Genomic DNA, 12,164 nt, shown 5'->3' on the forward strand with positions numbered 1-12,164 from the left:
CACAAACACACCTTACCTCCATCAGAGACCGTGGCAGACTGTAAGGAAAGAGAGAAAGACATGAGTTAAGTAAGCTTCATAACAACTCAGAGGAGCAAAAAGGAGTTACACTGAGATAGTGTAAGAAAACCATAGACCCTGATCAGACTGAGCAGGTTATCAAAATCAAGAAAAAACAAAAGCTGTCCCAGGTGTCAGAGACAAGACAGCCTCTTAGAATGAATCATGTTACCACCCCCTACCTGAACTCCTCCCAAACTAAAAATGCTTCAGTTTCTCAAAAATTCAGTGTCATTCAAAAGTCAAAAGTCAGCCTCATACTTAAGAAAATAGTTTTCTATTAAAACTTTTTTTCATTTTAATTTGCACTGTCCCTGTAAAGAGGCACAATACAAAATGAAACTAACTTTCACATCTGTGACTGAGTACATTAAAAAAAAAAAAAATCCTCAAGTCTTGTCACTAAAACAAATTTGCTTTTTTTGGTAAGTAGTCTTCCTAGCCTTCAAAAGGATTTTGCATGGTTCACACTATCCCATTACATTTCCAAACGTTTCCTTTGTCAATCAGAGGGAGACAAGCTGCCCCTGACTCCCAAAAAGTGATCCATATGATTATGCTCTGATATTTCAATTGTGCATGAAAAGTGCCAAAGTACTACTATTGGTGACCTACTGAAACTGGTATCGGGGTGCTGTCATTTCATGAATGTACCAAGCACACATTTCAAGGCCCCTACACAACTCTCGATTTTCACATCATCTCTCAGTGCTCACTGATACCAGTACAATTAACTTGTCCCTACAAAAAATTATATTTTTATTCCCCCAAACACTCAGGAACATATCATCACTTGTAGCTGGAACCCTGCCTTAACATCCAACATTATAACAAAGGGCTATAAAATTAAAAGCTGATGATATGTTGGAAGCAGGTATATTAAAAAATAAACACTTTCTGTCAGGGTATTAAGAGTATGAGAAAGCATGGACCACAGCAATGGGGAAACAAAAATAAGGGCAGCAATCAAGGAGGATATGTGGGAGGTAAGAAAATGGATAGACTAGCCAGGCCTGGAAGCCTTTGTCTGCAGTCATATTCTCGGTGTCCATGTTTCTATTCTTGCTCCTGCATGCTTCTCAACTAATACAATTTAGCCTTCTAATTTCCTACATATTATTCCAAATTCTGCCTATAGCCTTTTGGAGGTAAGTCATCTAGCACTGAACAACTGGGATGTGCAGAAAAATAATTTTGGTTTGGTTCATTTTTCTTTTGGCCCGTTTTTGGGGCTTCTGTTCAGGAATTCCCACTCCATTCTATTTGCTTTCAGAAGCTATGTGCCTAAACTCCATTTTTAGGCACATAAAACTACATTGTATATGCATAAAACATATATGCACACAAGCCTGCAAAAATGAATTCAATAAAGGCACATCCCTGTTGCAAACTACTCAAGGTGAGGTCTTGTCAACAACCCGTACAGAGGCATTGTCAGTTCCCTTATTCTGCACTCTGTAGCCGAAGGAATGATCAGGTGCTTAGATTTTACAGCAAGCGTAATACATTGTGCAGCAAAGTTCTTTGAAATTCTGTGGCACATTTGCATACAAATTACAATATTTACTATAAAAAAGTAGTTTTCCAACCTTTCCTGTGTGTTTGGACATTTTTTTCTCTTAGGGTTTTTCCCCCTATTCCTTTCTCCATTTCAGTTTTTACCTCATTAACTTTTTCCCTTTCTTTTGCTCTTTTGCCTTTTTTCTCCCTCCTGAAAATGCCTCGTGTCTACCTGCCTCTACCCTTCTATTCTATCCTCCTTTCTTACAGGACTGTTCTGCCTTCTGTCTTGTTTGATCCCTCCTGCAGGTTTTTCTCCCTCTAGTCTCATTTTTCCATTTCCTAGTTCCACCCCCTGCTTTTCCTCTCATGACTATCCCTGCCCACTGCCTCACCACAGAATCTCTCATCCCTCCCATCTTCTTCCAGCTTCACCATACCCTCCCCTTTCTTTCTCCCTTACCTGTCCAATCCTCTTTTTCTTATCTTCCCATGCTCTCTCCCCCCCCATCCTCTCTCCCTTTCTTCCATCCGACCTGCTGGCTGCCAGGAGAACGACACGTTTCTTTCTGACATGCTTGCCTCCTGCTGCCACCTAGGCTAGCTTTGCCTCGTGAACCATGTGGGGGATGCCATACATAAGGCTCATTAGACCCATCCAGTCCACCCAATTTACTTCATGTTACAATGCCATATAACCCACCTGGGTCTTTGACTTTCTCTGCATGTCTTAGCAAATAAAGGGCCTTTGTATTTTTTTATCCCATGTATTCTTGAATTCTATTTTTGTATCCACTAGGAGCCTATTCCCTGCACCTACCACTTTTTAGTTGAAGAAGTATTTTTTATTCTGCTCCTCAGTCTATACCCTTTGATTCATATATCATGGCCTAGAACTTCCTTTCTGCTGAAAAATGTTTGTTTCTTATGCATTTATATCTTTGAAGTATTTGAATGTCTTTCATAAAAAGGTCCTGGAGTCTCATTTCACAGGACTTTTGGGTCAGTCCTCACCATTTTCGGGAGCCTCTCTTTGGACCTCCTCTATCCTCTCTATTTCCTTCCGGAGTTATGGTCTCCAGATTTGGCTACAGTACTCACGGATGACCTGTATGGAGGTGTTATCACTGCCTTTTATTCTGCTCATTATACCCATACTACCTGGGTTTCCCGTGATGCCATACAAAGAATGGCAACATCTTGCCATTGTTACAGGATTATCTCTGCAAAAATGCAGAAAGGAGCTAACCAAAGAGGAAGGAGCTGAGCTGCAGGGTGTGTGGATGCAGATGTGTATGCATGGAGCCTTTTCCCCTACTCATGACTCCATGACTTTCTGTCAGCAGATCGCCCACCAATCATCCCCATGAGGAGAGAAGTTCTTCATAGTACATCTGCATCCACCCGGCACCTGGGCTACACTCAGACTGAATCGCAAGAGAAACTGTAGTTATCTGTCATATTCTGTGTTTCTGTACTGAAAGACTCATAAGCATAAAATACTGTGCTTATTATGCCTGAATGACTGACTTTAAGAGAGGTAGGCAATTCTGGACCTCAAGCACCACGTGCCGGTCAGCTTTTCAGGATATCCACACTGAATATGCAAAAGAAGTATCTGCATCCACTGCCCTCACTGCATCTCATGCATCTTTGTTGTGGCTATCCTGAAAACCCAACTGACTGGTGGCCCTTGAGTATCAGAGTAGCCTAGCCTACCCCTGGACTATAACTATAGAAAGAATATGGGCAAAAAAAAAAATATCTCTCAGTGGGAACTTGCATTTTAAACCCAGCAGTAGTACAAAGCAGACGGCTCAAAATATCATCCTTGCCTATTTCCTGGCACTGTTCTTTTTGGGTTTTATTTAGAAATGTCCATGTTTGTCCTCATTTAATTTACTTCTACACAATTGCATTATTTTTTTGGTTGACCTGCTGGCATCCAGCAGGCAAACCAGGGGACCCTCCAACACTCCTGACAGAGACCAGCAGAAAAGAGGAGACCCGGGGGTTTAACCTCTCGCTTCAGGCCCCCCCCCATTTATTTTTGATTGAGGTGGGGGGGTCTATTTAGTATCTTTGTACCACTTTCCTCATAAAAGAGAGGAGAGAGGGGAGATTGATTATGGACCCCTTGACAAGCCCTTTCCTTCCCCCTCCATATTAGAAGAGAGGAAAAAATAGAGAAGGGAAATCTAATGCATCTCATCTCATCCCTTCCTCTTTCTCCTCTAAAAGCAGGACAAGTCAGGGGAAAGGATGGAGTCCCCCCTTCCGCCAGCTAGGAGGGGTCTGAGGAGATTTCATCCTTGGGGTGATGAAAAAATGTCCAGATTTTCTTTTTCAGGAAAACACAAACATTCATGCAAAACTGGACATAACATGGAATGCTTAATTCCATGAAAACTTCACATTAGTATTAATAGTTAAATAATGTATGATAGTGCTCACCAGACATTTGTTGTGCTGGTTTTAGGTCGAAAAATGTGCAACCACATTTCTGTACCCAGGGCAATGGGATAAACACATTAGCACCCTTTAGTTTATACATTCCTTAATAGTAGAAACAACTAAGCCAAGACTCATTCAAAAACTGTAAATATTAATACCTACACAAGCATGAACTATATATCAAAATGAAAAAGGAGGATCTTAATGCTTTTCTGTCAACTGCCAACTGAATTATTTAAAAACAAATTCTGGACCACTGCTTTAAAAACAGCATGTCAAAAAAAGCCAACCTAAAGTAGCACAGAAACTGAACTACCCAGTCTAGCTACAGCTTGTCTGGATCTGTCTATGCAGGAAGTGGCAAGATCCGATTAGGCAACAAGCACAAAGATTTTATCCCAAGCCTCTGATTTATAAATAAGGATTAAATGTGAACAATGAATATTTACAAAAAACATTAAACCCTGGACGATCTGAATTTGGATATGGATAGTCCAAATAAGTCTAGCTCTCTCCAACCACCCCACTTTTGTATTCACTGCATACTTCCACATGCCCTCCCCATACTAAACAAATGACAAATACCAAACACCAGGCCACAAGTTTTGAGACACTGTCAGAACATGTCAAGATGTTTCAGCAGAAAGTGCAAACATGCACACGATGAGACACCACAGACACTTTACCCAACAGAAAATAGACAGAAATTATATTGAAGCTAACCTACAAATCAAAATGTTTCAGTTTTGGACGTGTAGTGAATCCAGTAGCTTCAATTTAATAAGGCAGAGAAATAATGTCATAATGCCTCTGTATCGCTCCATGGTGACACCACACCTTGAATACTGTGTACAATTCTGGTCGCCGCATCTCAAAAAAGATATAATTGCGATGGAGAAGGTACAGAGCAGGGCGACCAAAATAAGGGGAATGGAACAGCTCCCCTATGAGGAAAGACTGAAGAGGTTAGGACTTTTCAGCTTGGAGAAGAGACAGCTGAGGGGGGATATGATAGAGGTGTTTAAAATCAGGAGAGGTCTAGAGCGGGTAGATGTGAATCGGTTATTTACTATTTCAGATAATAGAAAGACTAGGGGGCTCTCCATGAAGTTAGCATGGGGCACATTTAAAACTAATCGGAGAAAGTTCTTTTTCACTCAACGCACAATTAAACTCTGGAATTTGTTGCCAGAGGATGTGGTTAGTGCAGTTAGTATAGCTGTGTTTAAAAAAGGATTGGATAAGTTCTTGGAGGAGAAGTCCATTACCTGCTATTAATTAAGTTGATTTAGAAATTAGCCACTGTTATTACTAGCAACGGTAACATGGAATAGACTTAGTTTTTGGGTACTTGCCAGGTTCTTATGGCCTGGATTGGCCACTGTTGGAAACAGGATGCTGGGCTTGATGGACCCTTGGTCTGACATAGTATGGCATGCTCTTATGTTCTTATAAGGACACTCAGCTACTTGATCCCCAGTATTAGACTGTGCTGAAGCCAACGTAGTAAGCTATATTAACAGTTTATTTTAACACCAGCAATATCTCCAGTAAAAACTTATCTCCAGTAAAAACTGGAGATATTGCTGGTGTTAAAATAAACTGTTAATATAGCTTACTACGTTGGCTTCAGCACAGTCTAATACTGGGGATCAAGTAGCTGAGTGTCCTTATAAGAACATAAGAGCATGCCATACTATGTCAGACCAAGGGTCCATCAAGCCCAATTAAACTCTGTACCTTCTCCATCGCAATTATATCTTTTTTGGCTCAATATATTAAAAGGTATTAAATCCGGGGATTTATAGAAGACTACACTGATGTATTACTGTCATGGGTAACCCATCAACATTAGCCTTTCAGGCCCAGTGTAAGTCACGATGACCCCTGAAAATCCTCTTCCCCTCAAGTTACAGATCAGAGTATTTCTCTCCCAAGAAAATAGGGGCCCCCCTTGGTAGAGTTATCCACGTACCCCACCTGCAGTCACTGCTGTAACAAATCGAGCAGGAGAGAACAGTCCCCCTCCTCTGGCACACAAAATGGCTCAAGTCATCTCAGGCATCACTGTGCATATGCGATATGATTAACGGGGGTTAAACCTGAGATACCCTTAACTGTGTGGCTCCTGTGTGCATTTGTCATTGCTATGTTTTCTCCAAAGTAACAAGAAATGTTACTTGAAAGCTCCTGTTAGGGTTTGGATAATTAGTGAGATGAAAAGTCTTCACGCCTGTTCCTTACCAGGAACTTTACTCTGACAAAGTTACTTCCTGGCTGTACAAGGTACGTGGTAACCCTGCTGAGTGTATCAATCAGCTTAACCTAATCCCTCACAACCCAGCAAGTCTCCCTCCTTTCCACTTGTTGCAGTATCCCATACCTCAGCAGTATTATCTGACTTTCCTTGCAATTCTTATTGGCTCAGACATGTATCCCTGCAGAGTACAGTTGTCTTATTCCTAAGTCTCCTTTTTTGGTTTCTCCTAATTTCGTATATTATCACACATAATGGAATAAAGCAGAATTGCTTACCTGTAACAAGTGTTCTCCAAAGACAGCAGGATGTTAGTCCTCACACATAGGTGACATCAGTTGGAGCCCGATGTGGAAAACATGTCAAAGTTTCTAGAAACTGTGACTAGGCACATTGAGCATCCTCAGCATGCACTATACAAAGCATCCACATGGGGTCCATCTTCAGTCTCATAACATAGAATTATGGTGAAAAACATAAAAATAGAGAAACCCAATTCTGCGGTCTAGTGGGTGGGTTTCGTGATAACATCCTGCTGCCCTTGGAAAACATCTGTTACAGGTAAGCAACTCTGCTTTCTCCTAGGGCAAGCAGGATGGTAGTCCTCACACGAGTGAATCCCTAGCTACAGGCTGCTCCCCAACAAAAAAGGGAACCAACAGACACTTTACCAGGTGCCAACAGGCAAAACCACCACAGTGCTTTTGGTAACAGAGGGGGAGACAGCCTGAACCCAAACAATGGGACCTAGGGTTGGGAGAGTTGGGTTCTACACCTCGAACAAATTCCTGAGGACAGACTGACCAAACCTACTGTTGCATCGGCCAACCCTATCCAGACAGTAATGGAATGTGAATGTGTGGAGAGAACTCCACTTCGAAGCCTTGCAGATTTCCTCCATGGGAACTGCTTGCAAGTGGGCCACCAACGCTGCCAATGTTCTGACAGAATGAGTCTTGACATGACCCTCAAGATGCAGTCCCGCCTGGGCATAACAGAAGGAGATGCAATCTGCTAGCCAACTGAATAGTGACTGTTTGGCAATGGCAATGCCCGACCTATTATTATCAAAAGAAAGAAAAAGTTGGGTGGTCTATGGACTTCTGTACGCTCCAGACAGAAGGCTAAGGCTCACTTGTAGTCCAAACTGTGCATTTCTCATTCGCCTTGGTGCGAATGGAGCCTTAGAAAGAATATTGGCAGGACGACTGACTGGCTAAGATTGAAATCAGTCACCACCTTAGGCAGGAACTTAGGGTGTGTATGCAAGACCTTCCTGTTATAAAAGAATTTAGTATAAGGTGGATAAGTCACTAAGGCCTGGAGCTTGCTGACCCTGCGCGCATTGATGTGACCGCCACCAAAAATATGACCTTCAGGTCACAGGTGTGCAGTGGCTCAAAATTAGCTTTCATCAGCTGAGCTAACACAAAGTTGAGTCCCAAGACACAGTGGGAGGCCTTAGGAGAGGCTTCAATTGAAGCAAGCCCCTCATGAAATGTACAACTCTAGGCTGTACAGAGATGGGTGTACCATCTACACCATGATGGTAAGTGCCAATCGCATTAAGATAGACCCTAATGGAGGCAGTCTTCAAGTCAGCCTCCTTTAGGTGTAGAAGGTAATCAAGCAGTTTTTGTGTGGGGCAGAACAGATCTAGGGCCTTCTGGCTCATGCCACTGAGACCTCAGGGTCCATTGGGCTCTCCACATGTTCAATTGTGCCAAAGGAGTAACATGGACGGTTTCAGCCATGTGGCCCAACAATCTCAACATATGCCAAGCTGATACCTGCTGGCTTTGCTGAACTTCCACCACAATGGCTAATACGGTGACAGCCCTCTGGCGCAGCGGAAAAGCCTTAGCCAGAACCATGTCTAGCAGGACTCCGATGAAGTCCAACTGAAGTGACAGACTGAGATGGTACTTTGGGTAGTTGACAACGAAGCCTAGTGAGTTCAATAGTCAAATGGTCAAGCGCATGGACCTGGCTTCCCCGCTGAGACATGCTCTAAGACCAACCAATCATCCAAATAGGGATAAACATGCAATCCCAGCATGCGGAGGTGGGCCGCACCACCACGGCCAGGCATTTTGTGAATATCCGTGGGGTGGAAGCGAGCCCGAAAGACAACACCAAATACATTTATCAACTAACTATCTGTGCCCTGGATCAGGTCTAAAGTTATCTGGGAATGTATTTAAAAAGAATATAGCCAGTTAAGTGATGATTGCCTTTAAAAAAAAAAAAAAAAATTGTGGAGTACAGGCCTAGGGGCCCAATTTCCAGCCCCTAACAAAAAAAATGAAAAGTTGTCCTGCCTCTCCACCCCTTCAGGAATTTATTAGAAGTGAAAGAAAGATAGGTTAGCATCAATCTCCCTATGCCCTGGTTAGGCAAACTGTTTAATCAAAGCTCCCTCATCACCCTCCTTTCCCCACCCTACCAGGTATCTTTCTAAACCCCTGTCTATGCCAGGATCATGGCTGTGGCTATGGATAATTTTACACCTAATCAGTGATATTCAAAAGATGGCCACTTGGGTTTCAAATTTGCTGGTTAAATTTATTCGGGTTTTGAATATTTTTAGAGTGGTGAGAAGTGATAGTTTATTCTTTTCTCTGTTATGGGCCAGCTATATGGAACGTTTCTAAGAAGGTTGGTAATAACCCTGCTTAGTATACACACTGCTTTAGTATATGATTTTTATTAATTTATTGTTGTAAGGTTCACTACAAGTATACTATTTGATACTTTTAAAATTGTTTTATTTGTATGTAAGCATAATTTGGGGTTTATTTATTTATTTAGATGTTTTATATACCGTTGTTGCAAATGGTCTCTGATCATATACTTTCTGTCCACGTTCAACTTCTAATTCAATAAGACAGAAAGTACATATTCTACTTCATAGTAGTTACTGGGCGTCCCTCTTTCCCTGGGCGTCCCTCTTTCTGCCAGGATCCTTTCTCAGTCTCTGTCCTCCTCCACTGCAGGGGCTCGTGCGGTCGGCACAGCTCAGTCGGGGCAAGAGCCCGCTCACCCCTCCCTTCTGTGAGCCAGCAGTGAACAGTGAACCGGGAAATTAAGAGAAAAAAAGGGACAAGAGGGCTCAGAAACCTGCAAAATAAAGTGAAGCAGCAGGACCACGTGGTGAGTGATACTGCTCCCACCCCCAGCCCAGCACTGTTTTCAGGCGTTTAAATTACAGACGCTTCCCTGGGCGTCCCTCTTTCTGCCAGGATCCTTTCTCAGTCTCTGTCCTCCTCCACTGCAGGGGCTCGTGGTGCGGTCGACACAGCTCAGTCGGGGCAAGAGCCCGCTCACCCCTCCCTTCTGTGAGCCAGCAGTGAACAGTGAACCGGGAAATTAAGAGAAAAAAAGGGACAAGAGGGCTCAGAAACCTGCAAAATAAAGAGAAGCAGCAGGACCACATGGTGAGTGATACTGCTCCCACCCCCAACCCAGCCGTCTAGCCCAGCACTGTTTTCAGGCCCTTAAATTGCAGACGCTCCCTGGGGCGTCGCGCACCAGGTGTCGCGCACCCGAAGGAGCGCAACCTAAGGGGCCTGAACCCTTAGTGCGCTCATTTGTGAGCCTTTGTGAGGATTCAGACGAAAGGCCCTCCTTTCGCTACACGACCCCACCACAACAGTGCTACTCGCCCCTTCGTGCAGACCCAAGTGGAGACTCTGCCTCGAGCCGTGCTGTGGAGGCGGACCACAGCAACGAGAAGACGCAGGAACTAAAGAAAATAAGGACACACACAAAAACGAAACTAAAAAGCTGCCGACCCAGCGCGGTGAGTGAACCACGCCCCTGAGAGGCTCTAGGCCTATCAGAGGGCTCAACAAAGGCCTTTAAATTACCGCGCCTCCCACAGGCTTCCCTCCTTGCGTCAACCCGATCTCGGCAACAGCCGACGCTCTCCCTCCGCAGCCGGGGCTCTCGTGGCCCAATCGGGGCAGGAGCCCGCTCGCATTACCTCAAGCCGTGCTGTGGAGGCGGACCACAGCAACGAGAAAAGACGCAGGAACTAAAGAAAATAAGGACACACACAAAAACGAAACTAAAAAGCTGCCGACCCAGCGCGGTGAGTGAATCACGCCCCTGAGAGGCTCTAGGCCTATCAGAGGGCTCAACAAAGGCCTTTAAATTACCGCACCTCCCACGGGCGTTGCGCGCCCGAAGGAGCGCGACCTAAGGGGCTTGCCCCTTAGCGCGCCCCTTGGAGCGTCCCAGAGCAAGAGCCATTACCCACCCTTATCCATCCATCCAGCGATCACACATCCACCCATCCAGTCTCCAGAAGCATTCATCCAGTCTCCTACAGCACTCATCCAATCTCCTGCGGCACTCATCCAGTCTCCAGCGGCACTCATCCAGTCTCCAGCAGCACTCAACCAGTCTCCAGCAGCACGCATCCAGTCCCCAGAGGCACTCATCCAGCAGCACTCATCCAGTCTCCAGAGGCACTCATCCAGTCTCCAGAGGCACTCATCCAGTCTCCTGCAGCACTCATCCAGTCTCCAGAGGCACTCATCCAGTCTCCAGCGGCACTCATCCAGTCTCCAGCGGCACTCATCCAGTCTCCTGCAACACTCATCCAGTCTCCAGAGGCACGCATCCAATCTCTAGCAGCACTCATCCAGGCTACAGAAGCATACATCCAGTCTCTAGCAGCACATCCAAGCTCCAGTAGCACTCATCCAGCACAGATCCAACCTGAACAATAATGTACTACCGACCACGCACCTACAAATCACTCATCCCAATCATGATTTCCCCCACTACACAGTTACTAGGCCTCACCCTATTCACCATAATCCTATTCAATGCCCAATCTCTCACCAACAAAACTCTTATACTCAACGACATACTGCAGGACACAACCCCAGACGTTTGCGCCATAACAGAAACATGGCTCAAATCCACGGACATCACACTCATTAACCAATTACCAACGCAGACTTACGATTTCTTCTCCATCCCAAGACAAAAAAAAAAGAGGAGGGGGGATCTTCCTAGCTGCAAAAAAATCCTTAAGGTTCTCACACCACCCCATCAGTACAGTAACTAAACTAGAACTAGGATTGTTCAAATCAGAACAATTCCAAATCCTGCTAGTCTACGCCCCTCCAGGCTTACTAGAGTCAGACTCCTCTCCTATCATCGAAACCATAACTCTGCATCTCAATCTTGACTCCCCTGCTATAATCCTGGGTGACTTCAATTTACATGTTGACAAAGTTCCCCTCTCTACAAACTGTGAAGCCCTCCTCACCGCACTGTCAGCGATGGGATTCAGACAACAAATCAATAAACCCACCCACAAAGCAGGCCACACGCTCGATCTACTCTTTACAAACACTGGCATTTCTCTTACAAAACAACCAAATTGCAAAAAAGTCCCATGGTCAGATCACTCTCTAATCTCCACCAGCTTTTCCTTACCTCGATCAGACTCCAAACTCAACTCAAGACCCTCTTTCTTATACAGAAAACCTTGCAACTCGGAAAATCTAAGTAAAGCTCTAACCTCGGATCTACCACTCATTGAAGTATCTACCCCTAACGCTGCCCTCCAATCCTGGTCCAAAATAACAAAATCTATAGCAAACACTCTCTGCCCACTGACAACCAAAACAAGGTCTGCTAATACATCCAAACGACATCCCTGGTATAATGATGAACTACGAAAACTCAAACAATTACTTCGGCAAAAAGAAAGAAAATGGCGCAAAGCCCCTTCACCAGCCTCACTCTCTGATTACAAACGATCACTCCATCTTTACAAAAGTACCACGTTGAAAATCAAAAGAGACTACTATGCCCGAAAGGTTCATCATCTCAGCTTTGACTCAAAAGCTCTATTCGCCTTCGTTTCTAGCCT

At 44.4% G+C, this 12,164-nt stretch overlaps 1 protein-coding gene across 5 annotated transcripts in view; it reads right to left on the reverse strand.

Moving 5' to 3' along the window:
• RGS12 (regulator of G protein signaling 12) overlaps nucleotides 1–12,164 on the reverse strand; it is a 424,812-nt gene that overhangs the window by 212,397 nt on the left and 200,251 nt on the right. For all 5 annotated transcript variants that reach the window (XM_029591961.1, XM_029591953.1, XM_029591978.1 and 2 more), the window contains one exon: nucleotides 17–38. In XM_029591961.1, the coding sequence (XP_029447821.1) occupies nucleotides 17–38 (22 nt within the window). The remainder of the gene's footprint in view (nucleotides 1–16; nucleotides 39–12,164) is intronic.

The sequence above is a fragment of the Rhinatrema bivittatum genome, chromosome 1 (assembly GCF_901001135.1).
Source record: "Rhinatrema bivittatum chromosome 1, aRhiBiv1.1, whole genome shotgun sequence".
NCBI lineage: Eukaryota > Metazoa > Chordata > Amphibia > Gymnophiona > Rhinatrematidae > Rhinatrema > Rhinatrema bivittatum.